General features: G+C 32.2%; 1 protein-coding gene across 1 annotated transcript in view; it reads right to left on the reverse strand.

The window, feature by feature from the left end:
• The window catches only part of LOC129941903 (protein O-mannosyl-transferase 2), a 54,982-nt gene extending 34,688 nt beyond the window's left edge, over nt 1–20,294 (reverse strand). The window contains exons 1-7 of the mRNA XM_056050673.1: nt 20,026–20,294; nt 19,778–19,861; nt 11,259–11,343; nt 11,014–11,118; nt 10,791–10,899; nt 10,422–10,696; nt 3,788–4,087 (exon numbers count right to left, since the gene is read on the reverse strand). Of these exons, the coding sequence (XP_055906648.1) occupies nt 3,788–4,087; nt 10,422–10,696; nt 10,791–10,899; nt 11,014–11,118; nt 11,259–11,343; nt 19,778–19,861; nt 20,026–20,132 (1,065 nt within the window). The 5' untranslated portion in view covers nt 20,133–20,294. The remainder of the gene's footprint in view (nt 1–3,787; nt 4,088–10,421; nt 10,697–10,790; nt 10,900–11,013; nt 11,119–11,258; nt 11,344–19,777; nt 19,862–20,025) is intronic.
• Nucleotides 20,295–20,666: the final 372 nt, after the last annotated feature.

A 20,666-nucleotide genomic window follows, 5' to 3' on the forward strand; every position in this document is an offset into this window, starting at 1 on the left:
TTTGGTAAAAATTGATACGCGTACATATGGACATTAGCAAGACAAATCGACAGACTGAATGGTAAGTTATCAGTGTGGGTCGCATCCCAGCCTCTTTTCATTTTTAAAATAAAAGACAGTGGATTTAGCTAAGTGTTTTTTAAAACTTTAAACATACAGCTCTGTGAAAAAAAAATAGCAAAATCCACTTATTGTATGTCACTTTTCAAAACTGTCACTTTTGTCATCAATCACTTATGACGTCTGTAACTTTTTACATGTGTCACTTTTGACATCTGTCACTTTTGACATCTGTCACTTTTGACATCTGTCACTTTTGACATCTGACACTTTTGACATTTGTCACATTTGAGGTACTAAGCACAGTGTGAGTGACAGTGGTTTGGTAATTTATTTGTTTGATTTCAGAAATATAAACTAAAATAAAACAAATAAATTACCAAACCACCAAATAAATAAATAAATAGATAAACAAATAAGTAAATAAATAAATAGATAAATAAATAATTAAAGAAATAAATGAATAAAATAAATAAATTCTTGAACTTTAAAAAGAAAATATTCTCATATTAAAAAAATAAATTATTTGAATTTTAGAATTTCCAAAAACTTAAATAATATTTAAAAATAAAATCATATTCCCCTTTATCGATTGCCATTTCTTCTCTCTCATTTTTTTTCTTTAAGCTAATTTTGTTCACATTTTTTAAAAAGTTTCTTACAAGGTAAGAAATCATTTTTTTTTATTTAAAATTTAGTGTTGTCACTCCAGAAACTTTTTGGCAATGACATTTTTGAGGATCGAGGATATATTTATAGAAAAATATGAATCAAATCAAACATAAACATCAACTTGGTCAAAATTATAAATCATTGAAAAATATGAACTTCCAGGCTTACTATAATTTTCATTTTTCAAATAATGGATATTGGATTCAGCAAAGTGTTTGCATATGCCAATTTGCATATCTGTCGCTTTTGACATATGTCACTTTTGATATCTGTAACTTTTGAGATCTGTCACTTTTGACATCTTTCACTTTTGACATCTGTCAGTTTTGACATCTGTCACTTTTGACATCTGTCACTTTTGACATCTGTCACTTTTGACATTTGTCACCTTTGGCATCTCTTTTTATAGGCCAAATTAAATTGCTATTAATAAATTAAGATACTTTAAATGGTGTACTTAGTATTCATAAGGTTATTGACAGGGTCAGTCAAAAGTGACTTCGTGATTTTAACAAAGTGATGGATTTGCAATGAGCACCAAGCTTTATGCTCACAGAGCCATTTGGTCGTGTCCAAATAAGAGTGCCACGGAGGTTGATGTTGAGGATCCCGACATTGTTGGATCAGTATAGAGGATGTTGTGACCGAATTGATAGCCATAACAGCCGCCTACATGTCAGTACAGATAGCGGTGTTTTTTTTGGTTTGAAATGGATTTAAGTATTTTGCATGCTTTTCTAAATGCTAGTAATTCCGCTTGACTTTACATTTAAGGAATCAGAGAAGATTCCCGACTCAACACTCCATTTTTATTTATACCATCCTCCTAATCCAAAATTAAAATCTTTACTGAGGTCTTATTCAGTCGTTGTCTATCTCAAAAATATCCGCTGGAATTAGTCCGTTAGTGTTGTCATGTCATACAAAAAAACGATAAAAGTTGGGAGAAATTGATTTCCGACTAAAATATCTTTTCAGGAATTTGAGATATTGGCTTCAAATTAATTTAATTAATCTCAGTAATCTCAGTTTCAGTTTTTTTTTTCATACAAAATTCAAATCTACAAAAAACATTACTCAAAATTGGTAAAAATTGGTTTTCGACTAAACATCTCGTTAACTAAAATACATTTTGAAATTTCATCATAGGTAAACATTTTAAAATTGTTTAGAAGAATTGAACTAACAACTTTTTTAACAAAACACAAAAACCTACAAACTTTTTAAGCAAACGACAAACGGGATTCTAAGGTATAAGTGTGGGTCTTCCCCAGCCTCTTTTTTTTTTTTTTTTTTGAAAAAATTTTATTAAGTGTTTAAAATTATAAGTTATAAGTGTTTAACAATTTGACTTAAACTGTACGTTTTTAAATTTATTTACTTGATATTTATATAAAATTGCTCCTTTTTTGTGTGTTTCAAATCACGTTAAAAATTATTGTTACTATTTTTTATAACTAAATTATTTGAAATTTAATATTTCTAATATTTAAAAACTTTTTTAAAATTTTATTCAAACTATTTTGTTTAAAATATTTTAACATATTTTGTATTTTTAATTTTAATTTTTAATTCATTATATGAAATGTTATTTCAGGTAGACGGCAGCTATTGCCATGTTATTGATGTCATAAGGATTATGCATTATCGTAATGTTAGCTCAGTTGAAATTAATTTAGTTGCAAGCAGAACTGAGGATAATTATTTATAAAGCCCTTGAAGCAGTTAAACTTATCATGCACCTCATTATGCCATTAAATTTGCATCTCATTCATATTTCTTTACAGTAAACTTGAAGGGATATGATCTAATGGTTGCACTATATTTATTTAAAAAAGACGTCCTTTCGATTAAATTTATTAAATTAAATTAGTTAGCCACGTACATGAGCACCGAAGTAAAGAAAAATCAACAACAACATTACTTAAGTTATGGCCGAAAAACCGCCCTATATGTTAGAAAAATTACATCAAGAAGATTGTATGCTTCCAATCTACCTGAGACGGTCATTTGAATGATTTCGTCATTCAAACTTAACAGCAAAGTAAAAAAATAAAATGTAACCAAAAATAAAAAATGAAGGACATGTACACGTAAATTTATAATAGCTATTTAAAAATTCCAAACCTATGATGGAACTTGAAAAGAAGTTTTCCATGTTTAGGATTTAAACCCATACAAATCTTTTATCTGAAGACATTTTAGTCTTAGAAGCTAAATCACTCAAAAATCAATTAGTACAATAGAAATCTGCAATCTTGAATTTAATTACACCTGATTTTATTTCATTTTTTAAAATGCATTTCATATGTTTAACCCTTCCATTAACGATACCATAATCTTAGTACACACATATTTGTAAATATTTTTAAATGTTCTTGTATTTTAATAGTTTTTAAATCCGCCATAAAAAGACTATACCTATGTTGCTAAGGGAATAAAATTACATCTGGTTCAGTCTGCGACTATTTCCACGAACAAAAAAGTGAAAGTATCTATACTTAATAATGGCACAATGTTATATTAAACATCCTGCTTTCAAGCTAACCACCCACTTTATTGCTTTGGCACACACACGTCACTGGGAGGGATGCTCTAGACGATATAGATCCTACAGAAGCCGTAAATCGTCAAACTTCGATGAAAACATCCTGTGCGGAATTTTTTTTTTAATAAAAACCTTCGACTCCCTTTCCTAAGCCTGATGGAAGCTTTTAATGGCTCAACTTCATATAATGCATATCACGTTGTTGTCGTTGTCGTCGTCGTCCTTGCCGTCTCGATGGATGGCGTTGGTCGCCCCCTGTGCCATGCAGCACTAAAGCTATTCCTCAGTTTTATTTTCCCTCATTTTTTTGTTTGAATTTTGGTCATTAAAAGAATTTAAAAGCTTGAAGCAAAAAGAACAAAACAAAAGCCAACATCAATCCCAAAGGACTCATACACTGACTGTATATGCGGTGATGCTCTGCAGGATCAGTTTATATGTAAATGCATATATATGTATGCATGTATGTTTAAATAGGCAAAAGACCACCCCCGCCCAAGCACTTACCTGCTGTTGTCGGGCTCCAACATTCTTGGGATATAAATGGTAATGCGAATGTAAATATCCTCCTCCAGTTTTATGGTTTTTAATGGTAACGACGGAGCCATATGCCACCTCGCGCGGCATGCTAACATTGTACAATGAATTGCCAATGAGCCGAGACTGGAATGCTGAGCTATAAAAGCCGTCACCGTTGCCGCTGCGATTCAGCACCGACAAGTGGATGAAGAAGAACACCATGTACAAGAAAATTGGCCATAAAATTAATGCAAGAGCACGACAAAATGTTTGCTTTATAGTTTCCACCTGATAAATAGAATCGTTTTTGGTATAGTTTCCAGCCATCATCCGCATCAGGATCATCGAAATATACGAGCACATAGCGTGTAGGTGGGTTTAATAGTTGATTTTGAAGTTTTGAAAGTTAAGCATGAAAATATAGATAAAATAATGTTGAGTTAAATAAACGATCTTAAAGTATAACTAAGATATAATTAAGAGATAATTAATTTTGAAATATGTACTTTATCGCTGAAGGAATGTAGTTCTGAGTCATAAAATTTTCCTTATATGCCAAGACAGTAAACTCGAATAATAATTTTACTAACTACTAATGAAAACCTTAAAAATGAATAGTTAAAGATTAATGTTTTAAAAGATGGAAGCATTCAATTTAAATCTATTGATAAAATAGAAATGTCAAAATTTTAAATACGGATTATTAACTTCTCATAGGAAGTTATTGTGATCGACCCGATTTGTCGAATTGAATTGGTGATATTTCTCAACGTTTCAAGGCCCTTAATCTTAATCAAAGGTTAGAGAGAGCTTTAAGAAGTATAAGTTTGAGTAGTAGTAGCTATTAAGAATGCTGTGAAGTTGAGAATAAGAAAGCATGCCGCTGCCAAGAAATTTTCTACATTACATTACATTACATACACAGCACATAAATGTACAGTGTAGAGACACAGCACTTTGAGCGACTAAGACTATATATGGTGATAACTACACAAGACATTAACACAGGGTCCGCCAAAAAGATGGGTCCAGCGAAAAGATCTCCCATATTTTAAAAGGCTATGAAGAATAAATATACAATTTAACAGAATTTTTTAAACTAAATACTATGCCATTACATTAAATAAAATAATTAGTTAGTTTTAAACATTTCCATTTTATTTTTAAATAGCTTTAAATATAAACGTCTAAATATACGGGAGGTGTTTTTGCCAGACGCTATACAAGACAGATGGACAAAGGAGAGGAACAACAGACAGAAAGAACACATAGGTAGCGCGACGGTCCCCATCTGTCTGTTAACCACGCTCTCTGATGCTTGTTTTGATAAAATGGTTGGTAACCTAATATTAGGAAGATTAAGATTTCGTCTTATGAAAGAAAAATGTAGCTGGAGAGACGTTAGAAAATCCTTTGGTAAACCTGTTTCAATGTGCAGAGCATAATAAGGGGTATCATCGGGAAGTAAAAAGCATCTTTTCATGGACGGTATTGTCTTGCAGCAGTCTCGACCACGTTGCATTGATGGAATTTTTAGATGCTAACAATCAGTTTGTTAGATCCTGATTCCAAGACATGTTGGAATTAAAAAATACGCCAAGATATTTGTATTAATAAGACACCTTTATTTCAGATATATTGTAAAACCATTTTTCGCTCGCTGTTCTTCTTCCACCATTGCGAAATATTACTATTTCCGACTTATCAAGGTTTATTTCAAGATTCCATTGAATGCAGTAAGTCTTAAAACCCTCAATTAGCTGTTGCAAATTGGAAGGATTACCTGAGTACAATATCGTCTGCATATAAGAGGGCGTTAATTTAAAATCGTCTGAAACAATACCAATTAGAAGTTCCGCATGGCATGAAGATCAGTTAAAAACAGAACGAAAAGAAGAGAGCTTATCACATATGAACACTGACGAACACCTTTCTTAGTGGGGAAGAAGTTTGACGCTTATAAAGAGACTTTATAGTATAGCCAGTATCTTTGAAGATATTTCCGAAGTCGATAGCTTATAAATAAAAGCATTCCTGTCAATGCTATCAAAAGCAGCCTTAAGTTCAATGAAAAAAGCGTAGAGTTTCTTCTTTTGGCAAAGTTGAAGTTGAATTATGCATAAAAGATTATAAACTTGGTCTTCAGTAGAATAGTTGGTTTTATATGCAGCTTGAAATTCATTGATGATGTTGTTTTTTTCTAACCAAGTTGACAGTCTGTTCAAGAGAATTGTAGTAAACAGCATATAGAGCATATCGATAAATTAAAGTTCTCTATAGTTTGACGCAACATTTGTATCCCCTTTCTTGAACAGTGGGTATATAATGGATTTTCTGAAAGATGAAGTGATTTCAGAATTTCAGTGAATAACTTCTGTATTTCTTCAATAAGAGATAGACATACATTTTTATAAAATTCATACAGTATTCCATCAAAACCAAGAGTTTTCAGATCTTTTGATGAAGATATAGAAGAATATATCTCGTGCAGCTCAATGGGGTAATCTAACTCTGAAACATGTCGCTGAGTAAGAGCGTATGAGCGTAGTAGCTGAATCATTTGATTGGGAGAGTAAGCTTTAAAAATGCATTTTCAATTCATTTACTTTTACTGACTTTGTGGTTGAAACCGACTGTAGTTGTATTTGTTTAGCAATCTTCCACCACTCTCGGGCTGAAAGGAAAGATTCATATCATTTCTTCTAGAGATACCTCTTTGGTTGGTATTTTCTGCTGTTACTGAGATTTTACGGAACAAATTAATGGCATGTTATCTGAGAAGGTTACATAATCTACACTAAAATATTTAACCAAATTAGAGATTGCGTACGAAGGACAACAGTAGTCAATCACCGAAGAATCTCTACTACTCGTAGTTAAAAAAGTATATATCCATTCTTGTCACTAAACCCTCTGCCAATATCATCAAGATTCAATAAATTTGGTAAAGTTATTGTCACAGTTAGAATCTTTCGAATATCTTCTTTCCATAATCGACGATGTAGGGATAAAGTTGCAGTGCACTCACTATTCCTCTAGTGCCCGTTTTTGCATTGAAATCCCCTCCGGATTGAAATCCCCTCCCCTCCACATTGGTGGATGCGAACTCAGAAAGAAGTTTTTAAGAAGTGTTACGTCTCTATATAATGACTACAATTTAAACAAAAAGGTATTAAAATTTAGTTGTTCTCCGGTGAAATATTCTTGCAGCTATTTGCGGTACTATTATAATTTTAAATTATAAAACAATGCTACTGTTGCAAGAGAGGTTTAAGGTTCAAAACTTATAGTTCAAACGAAAAAATTTCATTCTGCAATTTCGCATTCAAATTAACATTAAATTAATTTTACAATTTGTAAGTATTTAAAAACTAAATTTGGAAAGTAATAATTTAAGTGGAAAACTTGATAATGAAGGCAATCTTCGCTTATTCACTAATTTTTTAAGCCTACTTGGCATAACATTTGTTGGTGGAAGTGACACTTTCTTGATTTGTTGCTTCTTTTAATTGTGAATTATTATGAGCGGACATATTCACCTCATCAGTGTTTTTAAAGGGTGGTTAAATAATTTAAAGGGCGGACGTTGAATGTGAACAACGCCTAAATTTCTTTCCGTATTTTATTTGACATTTGTCAATTTCAGACTAACACAATTTGAACCATAGAGAATCGAGCAACACGTTTAACCCTAAATATCTCACGAACTAATAACGCTAGCGAGTTGAATTAAATTTTGTATTATTATGACGTGATAACAAACTTGTGTATTTTTGAAAAAAAATCCAATTATCTGTTTTTTTATAACTACAAACAAAACTGAAAAAAAAAATATTTGTCACCTCGAAAATCTAATGAACAAAAAATGATTTTATCTCCAAAATAATTTTGTGCAACGAAGAATAACGTTTTTGAAATCTGGTAAATTTTTGAGACAAAGCCAATCGACAGTTTTTTTTTATAAAAATAAAAACCTAAACAACATTATTAAAACTTGGTAAAAATTGATTTTTGACTCACATATCTTTTCAAAATTTTCAGATTATGGCATCATAATAATTTTGTTTTATAAAAAATACAGTTTTCAACATTCAGTAAAATTTTAAGAAAATCGCATTGAAAGTTTTTTTTACAAAAACTAAAAAACAAAAAAAAAACAATACTAAAACTTAGTACAAATTTACTTTCGACTCAAATATCCTTTCAAAGAGTAAAAAAAAAAGCTTGAAACTAGGCTTTCTCACATAAAATATTGTTTTTGATATTCCTAAATTTTTTTTTATAAAAATCCAACATTCAGTTTTTTTATAAAAAATAAGATCTACAAAAAATAGTACGCAAGTTTGGTAACAATTGATGGTCGGTTGTCGATATCTCGTGAACAATAGAAGATGTTGACTTTAAAATAATTTTATTCGTCCAATTTGTATTTGTTTATATAGGAAATACAAACATTCAAGAAATTTAAAAAATTGGTAAAAATTGCTTGTAGTATTGTTTTTTTTTTCTGAAGAACTCAGTGTACTAGAAGCAAAAAGAAATGGCATTTCTACCCCTTCAAATGTATGAGACAAAATTCCCCCTGATCCAGAAGGCTAGCGTTGCAAAGTAAAATTATTTCTATATTGGGTTACAATGAACTAACAGGTTATTATTTAGAATCGATACCTCACTCTCCTACCAGATGAAAACAACATATTTCTTTGTCAGACTATAAAGATCTTTAAGCTATGAAGAAAGGATCGGAATAAATCGCAAATCATATTTTAACAACCCAAAATATAATTTTAATTATGTAACATTTTCTGGCTTTGGAACTTGGGTTTAATTCTCTCCCTATTTTACTTTTAAAAAAATCTGAATTTGACCCATTTTCTCCCTAACTTTGTTGCATTCTAATCTTTCAAAAACTCTCATTGAATTTGTTTTACAGTCATCATAGGTCGAGCTCCCTTCAATTATATAGAGCATTGCATTTAGAAATGTTCTTACAAATCTCGTCCAGTATGAATTGGAAAATGGCAGGTTCACATTTGAAACCGAAAATCACTAGTCAATACCTGAAAAGTCATTTCATAATTTATTGCGACGTTACAGTCAACACACAAACTACTATAGCCATTGGTTTTTTAACCACCACCACATAAGAGGCCCAATAACCTCCATATCAGTCTGGGTCGGTTAGGAACTGGGACCTTTAGCGCGTGAATTTAAATTTTCGATTTACTTTTATCGAAGCAGTATTGGACGAAGGCGCGTTGAATGATCCCTTTTAAATGCGGACTTTTGGATTTTGATGAAAAAGTTAATGTCGAAAACAATATTTTCTATGAAATAAAATTATTTTGTAGCCATTTTTTGAAAAGATATTCTAGTCGAAAGTAAATTTTTACCAAGTTTTAATATTGTTTCTTTTTTAGGTTATTATTTTTTGTAAAAAAAACTGTCAATTTGATTTTTGTCAAAATTTGTCCGAATGTTGAAAACAATATTTTGTATAAGTTAAAATTAGTTTGAAGCCATAATCTAACAATTTTTAAACGATATTTAAATCAAAAAGGTGGTTACCTTTTGTTGATTTTTGTTTAGGTTTTTAATTAAAAAAAAACTTGTTACTTTTATTTTTCTCAAAATTTTACCAGACGATGAAAACGTTATTTTTCGTTGCACAAAATTGTTTTGGAGATAAAATCATTTTTTGTTCCTAAAATCTTGGAAGTGACAAATATTTTTTTTTCAGTTTGAGTGATTTATCAATAAAACCGTTAATTGAATTTTTCCCAAAAATATATTTGATGGTATCACGTTACAATTTATAATAAAACATTTAATTCAAGCCTCTAGCGTTATTTGTTTGTAAGATATTTACGGCTAACCAAAATGTTCGCCACTTTTCAAATTTCTATGGTAAATAAACCAATCACTCAATTTTCTTGAGAGACCTTTTATCTTTCTGCATTTTTATCAGTATAACAAAATTTATTTGAAATCGATATCTCCACTGGTTCTTGAGGTATGGACGGCAAAAAATAAACTTCGCGAACGTACGGACGTAGGTACGAACGTACGTACACACGCACGCACAGACATCTCTCTAAAAATCTTGCATTTCGACTCTATGGGCCTTGAAACGTCGAGGAATGTCATAATTTTCAATTTGACAGATCGGCCCCATTGCAATAACTTCCTATGGGAACTTAAAAAAAATAAAAAGAGAATAAAAGAAACTATTGCTTCCTTTTTGAGGAAATTCGAAATTTTGATTTTCGAACATTTAAAAGATATTTTCGGTCTTGAAAAAATTATTAAATGTTTAACCCTAATCTGCTTAAAACCTTAGTTTCCTGGTTTGAACTCAATAGACCCATTTTTCTATGAATGCAGTATTTGAAATACAAGTCGCAAGTAAAAAAATGCATATGACCTCAGCTACAATAAAGATTAAACTCCTTAGAAGGTTCGTACTACTAAGATATATGTATTTCAAATACGTAGCCATCACACCGTAAGAATGTCCTTCCATTTTCTTTTTCTCAAAATGTCACTTTTATCGAGTTAAAAAAATACCATAAATAAAATTACCTATTCGATGCATGATTTATATTTCAGTGTAAATACTTACGAGAGGTTTATCCAAGTCACCTAAAATAACCCAAAGCTCACTGACCGTATGAAATCCAACAAGCAAAACAATGAAAAGGCCAACAAATTTCACACTTATCGTACAAGCTAGCATCGTGCCCGTAAAATATAACCAACGCCACCACCTCCATGTGTACGATTCGCCACTTCTTGTCACCTTAGAGATCTTAACCATGCCCCAAACAGAAGCCACCATAAAGCACAGGAGTATTGGATCCAGAAGGATGTACTGGTTGAGGGTGATGAGTCCCACGTCTGAGTATGACCGGAAAAGAATTACACACCACATCGAGTTGGAGTTGTTATAAAGGTACATAGGTAGGTAGTCGCTCAAATGGCAGTATCTTACCGAAAATCAAATAGGCTGTCGCCACAAGGGCTGCCTCATTGGATCCGGTGAGGTCGTGTACCGTGTCGAAGGCCATCGGTACGATAAGAGCTCCCAGAGTGGTACAGAACTGTAAAATTGATGGCCATGAACATTAATATGAAAATAAGTAGATCCGGCCGTATGCCACCACCTCTCCATATCGAGACGGAGACAGAGACCAGAATCTGAAATTAAATCTTACGTAACGCATTCCTTCGTAGGGGGTGCTGTTGTACTTATCGCCGGGCTTATCAAAAGGGTAGGTGCCATTGTATCCGGTCAGGTAGCCAGATAGGCCAATTAACATCTGAAATTGTATTTAAGTTTGTATAGGTACTAAAATTTTCTAAATGTAAATGTTAAGGGTTAATGGGAATATTTTCCAAATGGAATACTTTAAGGGAGGATGTTTTGATGTTTTTACTTGTGCGTCTTGAAAACTCTTACCTTGCCAAGGGGTGGATGGACGTCGAAGAAGAACGTCCGGTTGATGTACCAACTGCCCATTTTTCCAAAATGGGTTTCGTCCCAGCTGAAAAATGTTTTAAAAATGTTAAAATAATAAGAAATCGATTTTTACGAACTGAGACGCCGGTCTTTGCCGTCGGTCGCCATCGTCAGCTTTTGACACTCTTCAATATTATTCTGTTTTGGACGGAAATAGAAAGTTTGAATGTTGACATTGGTGTAACGATATGATTATTTAATGGGGTGAGCTAGCTATGAAGTTCGGAGGTAGGTAAGGTCATATATAGGTGCGTATTCTTGTCACGAACGTCTATTTTTGTGCCAAGAAGTTATAAGATTTGATTATGCTTTTTTGTTTGTTTTGGGGGTGATACAATTCTGGTGATTGGGTCAATCATGTTTTTTAAAGACTTTAAATGAACCTTAACTTTGATGTTATAGATACGTTGTTGAAGTTTTTCATTCACAGTGTTAAGTCTTTGTGGACTTAAGTAGGTTCTGATGGTTTTTAGATATTGTGTTTTTATTGGCTCGTGGGATTTTGATTGTTGGATTATACTCTAAACGATAGGTTAATGTTTTATAGAAATGGTATATGTTAACAATGGAGAAATACAAAAGAGTTGACATGAGAAATAAAGGTTAATAATTTCGTAAAAATTTGTTGGCAATAGGATTGTATATTTCAATCTCTTGATAATGCGAAATAGATTCGCGGTACAGGCTTAATGACGTTTGAACATATGCGCAAAAACAAAGTGTTATGCCCACACTCAAGGCGTTATGAATACCCTTATAACTCGAGCAATCAGGATAATCAGGAAAGGAGGATAAGATGAGAAAGGAGATACCGAGGTACAGTCGTACAGTCGTACAGTACATTGGTTTTGCTTGTCTGCAAATATTAATGAGTGGGAAATATTGAACTTGGTAAAGCATTCTACATTCGTATTGTGCGGCTAAAAAAAAAGAATGTTTACCAAAAATCAGCCTTTCCTTGAGCATAAGTACGAACTTATAAAAATAACATTGATCGAAAGGTTATGAGGCTGATAATTTGCCTTTAAATATTCGTTAAAAACGTTTTAAAAATTGTCTTTTAAAATTTTTCGTTTTCAATATTTTATTGTTACTATGCTTCTAATTTGGCGCGACGCTTACAATTTTAACATATTTATGATAAGTTCAATTTTAACTGTTCATTTGTTTGCTATTTTTGTTTTCAATAAAAGGTACATTACAAAAAGGATAGAATATCTGCCTCTTGCACTAACTACTAAGAAGTTCTATTTATTTGTGTGAAGTTGCAAAAGTCTCTCATAAAAATCAAAGGGGTTACCAACCATCCAACAACCATCCAATGAACAAATATCGCAGGCTTGTCGAACAGCTTAGTAATTGTTCTTTTAAAAAATCACTTTAAAGAACTTAAAGCCATTAATAAAATTTGAACAAATAAATAGTGTACAAAAAAAATCGGTTTAATTTGTGTGGGATGGACCAAACTCCGATTTTCGGTGTCAGGCATTGAACGAATAAAGTCTAATGTTCTATGTAAGTGTCTCAATCAGTGTGATGTGTGTTTGGAATCTGAATTATTGTTGAGCGTGGTTGTTGGCAAGTTGTTTCAATAAAAGCTTTCAAGTCACTTTTTCTAATTTTTCTCTTCTAGATCTCTTTCACAACTAATGCGTGTACGATTTGGTGTGTCGTATAAAGCGAAATGCCACATCCGGTGTCAGTACACCGGTGTGCACATAGCTCTTGTGTCTATGGGCCGCTTAATTATCAATAAATAAAAATTGTGAACAAAAATGGGTAAATTCACAAACGTCAAATTTGTTGGTAATGATAAAGAATCACTGCTTTTTTACTATGCTGATTGTTGCTCAGCTGATCGACAAAAAGTTTTATGTAACAGCTTTTCTACCAGCAAAAAATGTACCTTCTTATTTTTATCTGGTTTCTATTAATAGTTTAATTTGTGCGCTGGTAAAATAATTTTTGAAGTTCATCAAGTTAATTAATTTATAAACAATTTAGAAATTGATTAGATACTTCTCATCGCCTTTTTCCGCCATTTTTGCTCCAAATCGCGTCCGCATCAACAACTTATCAAGAACATTCTTAATGCTTATTTTTTGTATTTGAGATTCAGTTTATCGAACTTTGCAATAATGAACAATTAATATTTTAAGTGATGCCAATTATTTGCGTTTATGAACGTGCTACAGGGATAATAGCAAATCATTTCTACAGTGATGCGTTTGTGAATTTACACAAATGTGTTTACTTTTGAACGTATACCATTGCATGTTGAATTTGTAATTTAAGGAGATTTGAAATGGCAAGCACCATTGTCCGAGGGCCTGATGTAAAAGGGTTTTTTTATTTGCACGGGTAGATTTTGGTTTCTCGTGGCGGCCATTTGGTTTTGGTGACGTCTGTCAAATCTTTTGTTTAATATTCAGTTGTTTATGCCAAATTATCATGGCAAGTTACACGATTAAACAGCACGTTTAAATGATAAAAGTTTAAATCAAAATGAGTTGGGAGCAATGCGCGCAACCGTTGCGCACATTTTACGGTAGACGTGGTAGCCCTTCACAATCTACAACATTTGGTGGTCAAATTTGAAACGACCGATTCACTATACAATCAGCGTACACCCGTACGTTCAGGGAACGCAAGATCGGCCTAGAACGCGGTCCGTGAAAGTGTACAACAGAACCCTATGCAGTCAATTCCTGACCGTGCACAAGAACTTGGTCTTTCGCAGGCTTCAATTTGGCGAATTTTACGTCAGGATTTGATTCTACACCCGTACAAGATTCAACTGATCCAGAAGTTTAAGGTTCATGACCAAAGACAATGCCATTTGTTTGCTGAATGCGATTCAAATTGCTTGGAAGAGGACTCCAATTTTGGCCGAAAAATTTTCTTTAGTGATGAGGCGCATTTTTAATGAATGGCTGTGTTAACAAGCAAAATATCCGTATATCTGACGACACTAACACCCAGGATATTCACCAGGTGATAATGCATCCTCAAAAAGTTACTGTTTGGTGTGGATTTTATTGAGCCGGTCACCGTCAACAGAAAGCACTATCTAAGATGATAACTAATTTCTTATGGCCCGAATTGAACCATATGGATCTAAACGACAGCAGGCCACGATTGACATTTTGCATGAATGATTTAAGAGTTATCTCTCGCATTTGTGATGTGAATTCGCCACGAAGGTCATGTGATTTAACCCCACTAGACTTTTTCCTGTGAGGTTTCTTGAAGTCGCAGTTCCATGCCACAAACCACGCATGCCATGCCATAAACCACAGTCGACCGATGCCTTAAAGGTGAACATAACACAGGCCATCGCTCAAATCCAGCCGGATCTATGCGGAAGATTCATTGAATATTAGACCACTCGTATTCGTGCTGCCGTAAAAATGCCGAGGCGGGCATTTAAAAGATGTCATATTCTACACTTAATTGCATCCATGCACCTTTCAAAAATTATTTTGTTAAGACATCTCACATAGCTTATTTTATTCTATTTCAACATTTAACCATCCCTAATTGAAAAACCCTTTTCAACACATATTAGATTATTGAATATTGTAATGACAAGGAGAGACAGAAAATGGTAAAGCACTCCACATTCGCGGAGTACGGCGAACCAATCTCTGTTATTGAAAGTTCAAACGAAGTTGATTTCCTGATGACCATTTTTTGGGACGTGAGTATTAAGATATGGGATTGTTTGAGGGAGGAATGCAATTGGCTATTTCGCTTGAAAATAAACTGTTGAAATAAGGATAAGAAAGTTGATATAATGGAGGTACCTGCCAAGAAGATTATTGAGGTAGGTAAAACTATTATACTACATTCGAATTGAGCAAAGTTTAAAATGGAGTAAAGATTATTGAACTGTTTTATTAAAAAGACATTCATGTCCTTCGTTACTGTTAGCGATAGTGGGCAGAAAAGCAGTCAACCTCAATTAAACATCTCACAGACATCACTGATGAGAATTTTCCATTAAACTTATAAAGTCCAATTTACTCAAGAGATGAAGCTTGAAAACCATATCAAGCGTCGTCAATATTCCGTCGAATTATTTGTTAAAAACACAAACGTGAAATGTGATTTTACGATGAAAATGTTTCTTAGCCATTAAGTCAGATAAAAATCCACGTCAGATTATTAAACGCCAATGCATTTACAAATACTGACTTTTTGGTGTAGTCAAGAACTCGGCACATTATCAACATTGCGTGGAGTGATGGTAAGTGTCTCATGAAAGCAGTCTTGGGTCTAATCCCTGTTTCCGCCATTTGAAGTCATTTTCACAGTGCCTGGAGGAAGAATTGCCAACAATTGAATAATCCTCTAAGTGCAGTTTTTTCATACAAAGTGCTTTACCAAAATAAGCCGTTCGATTTCAGCTTAAAATTTGCTATAGGTCCTCTCGATCCCTGACAACATTACTCGCACACATAATTAATTGAGAGTTGTAAGTCAATAGGTCCTAGTTCTCAAAGGACTGTAGCGCCAACTAGTTAACTTCTCATAGGGAGTTGTTGTAATCGGAATTGAAAATGTGGACATTTCTCGACATTTCAAGGTCCCTAGAATCGAAATAAAAGATCTTTAAAGAGATGCCTGTGCATGCGTGTGTACGTTCGTTCGCAAAGTTTTTTTTGTCGTCCATAGCTCAAGAACTAGTAGAGATATCGACGTCAATTAAATTTTGTTATACACATAATACTTGAGAAAGATGCAGAAAGGACTACCAAAAAAATTGAGTGATAGGTTTTTTACCATAGCAATTTTAGAAAAGGTAAACATTTTGGTTAACCCAAAATATCTCACCAAAGAATAACGCTTGACTTGAATTAAATTTTATATTATGTATTGAAACGTGATAAAAAACAAATATATTTTTGGAAAATTCCAATAAACGGTTTCAGCTTCAGTTTATTGTTATAATTGCTCAGTAAGATACATTATCTTTTAATTTAGAGCAAATATCAGTACATAGTTCTTTCTATAGAATATAAAGTATTATATGTTGCAAAAATTGACAATTCATTTCATATTAAGTAAATAATAAGTTAATTAATTAATAATAAATAAATTCTAAGAAAGGAAAAAACTTTGCAGATTACCATTTTTAAATGAGTTGGGAGAGAGTTCCATAGTCGAACAGAGTGGACATTAAACTGGCGCTCAGATACAAGATACGAGAAATGAAGAGGAATAAGATTTCCAGACCTATGAGATCGAGGGAATTGAATTCTGTTAAAAAGATATTCAGGTTGGCGAATTTGTATGAACAAGTTTAAAGTTTTGCATTTGAAGAGATTTTCGAGCGTCATATCATACATTGACTTCGAATAACTAGATATGTGCTCCCTCCTTCTTGTTCCGAAGACATACCGTGCTGTGCTATTAAAAGTACATTAAGTTTATTCTTAAGTGCATAGTCACAATCGCAATAAATTTTGCAACATAAAAGTAAAATTGGAACTAACAACGTCTTCGCCAATATCATTTTCGTTCTCAGCGGAGTTATATGGTGGGAAGCCCAGAGTAATCGTAGACCTCCATATACCTTTCTTATATGATTATTCCAGGTCAGAGTAGGATTAAATGTAAGTCCTAAGTTTTTTGCAGAGTAGATAAACTCAATTGGGGTGTTACTCATGTAAACCACAGGGAAATAGGATGTATCTATGAGTGTTCTTGATATAACAATGCATTTTGATTTTTTAGCATTCAGACAAAGATCATTTTGCTGAGACCATAATGCAACTTTTTGAAGATCATTATTTATTTCATAAATATCATTCTCAAGCATTCCAATAGGAAAACTATTGGACATCGTCTGCGAACATTTGCACAGAGGACTTTAGGGGACAGGTAGAAAGATCTTTAATATTCATTGACAAGAGCAAGGGACCCAGAATAGAACCCTGGGGAACACCTCTATGTACTGGAAGAGGAGAAGACAATATACTGTTCACAAAAACAGACTGCGATCTTTTAGATAGGTAAGTAAATTAATTTAGTTGATGACGATGAAAAATTGAATTTGTTAAGGAGCTTTATGAATAATAAATTTTAATTTACCGTATCAAAAGCTTTTGAAAAATCTAAAAGAGTAAGTATGGTTAAATAAAATAAATAAATTGGGTGGCGCAACAGTCCATGAAGAACCAGGGCCTAGTGACTTACAACTCTCAACCATTCCTGTGTGCGAGTAATGTTGTCAGAAATGGAGGGGACCTACAGTTTATATGCCGATTCCAAACGGATAATTTGAGAAAGCACTTATTCATGACAAGAGTTACTTTCGGAGAATTTGTCAATTCCTCGCAAGAGGCAGTACCCGTGAAAAGACTTTAGATGGCATAAGCAGGGATCGAACCCAAGACCTCTGGCATGACAGTCCAACGCACTAACCATCATGCCACGGGTACTACGAGTAAGTATGGTTGCTTTTTCATTATCAACTGTTCTTATTCCTTCAGTAACGTCAATTAAAACTGTTGTACAGCTATGCTTAGCCCTAAAACCAGACTGATAAGAGTAAATCAGTTTTTGTTCGGATAAAAAACAGCGTATTTGTTTGTTCATTATTTTTTCCAAGCCTTTCGAGAGAAAAGGTAAGATTGCAATTGGTCTAAATTCATCACAATTCCGATTTTTTGGTATTAGAATGACCTTACCTTGTTTCCAGGCTGATGGAAACATGCCTGTCATAAAAATACTGTTAAATAAATAAGTAATATATTTAAGTATATAAGGCAGAATTGCTTTGAGAAAAGCTGGATTCATGCCATTAATCCCCTCAGATTTGGATTTTATTGCTATCAAACTTTCAAGAACATCTATTTCCTCAACAACCGAGAAATTAAACTTTGACATTTGATTGTCAACCAAAACAAAATTAATTTCGCTTTCATCAACTATATACCTGTGACCTAAACATTTTTTTTATAAATCAAAAAAAAAAATTGAAAAAAATGTTTGTCACTTCAAAAATTGTACAAACAAAAATGATTTTGTCTCCAAAACAATAACGTTTTTAAAATGTGGTAAAATTTTGAGAAAAATAAAAACCTAAAGGAAACAAAACAAAAATTTGGTAAAAATTTGCTTTTCACTCAAATATCTTTTCAAAAATTAAAAATATTGGCTTCAAACTTATTTTTTCTCACACAAAATATTGTTTACGACATTTTGTAAATTTTGTATACAAATCCAAATAAACAGTACGTTTTTTCAAAAAAAAAATCTACAAAAATTGCAAGCAAGTTTGGTAAAAATTAATGTTCGGTTCTTGATATCTCTTGAACAATAGAAGATATTGACTTAAAATTAATTCCATTTATCCAATTTGTATTTGTTTATGTAAGAAATGCAAACTTTTAAGAAATCCTACTAAAACTGGTGAAAATTGGTTTCGACTAAAAATCTCGTTAATAAAAATAGATTCCGAAATCAAACTATTTTATTATATGCAAAATATTGCTGGTAATTTTTATTTTTAAGAATAATTGACAGCTTTTTTAACAAAACACGGAAACGTAAAAGCTTTTAAGCGAGACAAATCGACAGACGGGATGAAAAGTTAGCAGCTTGGGTCGAATCCTAGTCTCTCTTTTTTTTATTAACGTCATCGAATTTCAATAATTATGCCTCTACGGAAAAACAAATAATTTTGTATATAAATAACGTATTTATAATATTACTAATGTAAATATTTATGAATTGAGATAACTCTAAAAACTCTTTGTATTGTTTAAAACTAACATCGTTATGTTTAAACTACCATTTAGTTCAGAGGCTAAAAAATTAGTGTTCAAAATGTTCACTTAACACCGATTTTGCACTTGACAGTCGCGAGCTAATTAATTCTTGTATAATTAATAACATCAGAATGAATTGCCCATCATATCAGAATTAAGAAAAGACATTTTTTAAATTTAAAGCATATAACAAATATTGGTATATCTCAAAATTTACTATTTTTAATTTTTTTTAAGAGGTAACGTGTGTAGTCAAAATTTTTTAATACATACAAAATCATTAAATTGAAATATTTGATTAAAGGAAGAGGAAAAAAGATCAACACAAAGCGAAAGTAGAACTTTTTGAATATAAGAACAAAATATGGAAACTTGTTGAATAATTTGAATTTTATAACTTGTTCCTAATTGCATTTTAACAAGCTTAATTGTAAGACACTTTCTTTTATGTTGATCATAATCGCAGAAATGGTGTTTTTAATTGAATGCATGTTTGCCTTAATTCTACTTTAAAATATAATATTTCTTACATATTTTATATTTAATTTATTTAATAACATGTATTACAATTTTCTCAAGTAAATTCAATTAATTAGGTCAACAATAATATTTCCGCACAGAAAATAAACAAACAGGCAAAACGTACAAATAAATGAAACACACACAAAAAACATTTCTTACCAAACATGATCAGGTTCAGTGACCTTATAATATCTTGTTGCTGCGGTTAAAAGTATTACAGCACTAAAAATCACCCACCAATTTCTAGAACAAGAAAAACATTTACAATTATATAAAAACTAAAACTGTTTTGAAACATATTTTAAAGCACTTAAAAAAATTAATAAGAAAGAGTAAAAGAAACTCAAGTTCTTTGCTCAGCTCTTTTGTTTCGTCAGCATTAAATCACACACACAACATTTTCTTACAATTTTTCGATATTTTTCTCGATGTTTTTCACATTATCAACGAGAGATTTTTCATTATTTCGATGTTTTGTTGAATTTTCATTCTTCAAATCACTTTTATTGCACATTTTGTTTAAAATATTAATAATAATTTAAATGTAATATAGAAAAGAACTAAAATAAATAAATCTTAAGAAAAGTTAACACGGAACATAATTTCTTATTAATGATGATGACGACGACAACGTGTGGTACTCATTTGAAACTAATGTGATTGTGACCAGATCAGCTGGAAGTTTCTGCAAGTATAAGCTTCTTGGAATCCAAAAGAAAAGAAATCGAAGAAAACATTTGGAATGCAACAAAAAACTTGTTCTTTCATTGGAAAGTGAGAGCATAGACGAAAATGATTTAATTGAGAGAGAAATAAGATGTTTTAGTGTTTATACTCATAGTAAGTTGAGTGTGTCTGTGGCACACGTGCATTTTATGAATTAGTTTATCTTTTTTGTTTACGAATTTAATTTATTTAGGTGTTGACTTTTGTTGTTTTTTGTTTTTGAACGATCAACCAGCAATGCCAGATGTAAAATTTTATCTCGTCTGGAAATTTAAAGTGATCAAAGAAGAAAAATGTATAAATAAAACATCATATTAATGAA

This window comes from Eupeodes corollae, chromosome 1 (genome assembly GCF_945859685.1).
Source record: "Eupeodes corollae chromosome 1, idEupCoro1.1, whole genome shotgun sequence".
Lineage (NCBI taxonomy): Eukaryota > Metazoa > Arthropoda > Insecta > Diptera > Syrphidae > Eupeodes > Eupeodes corollae.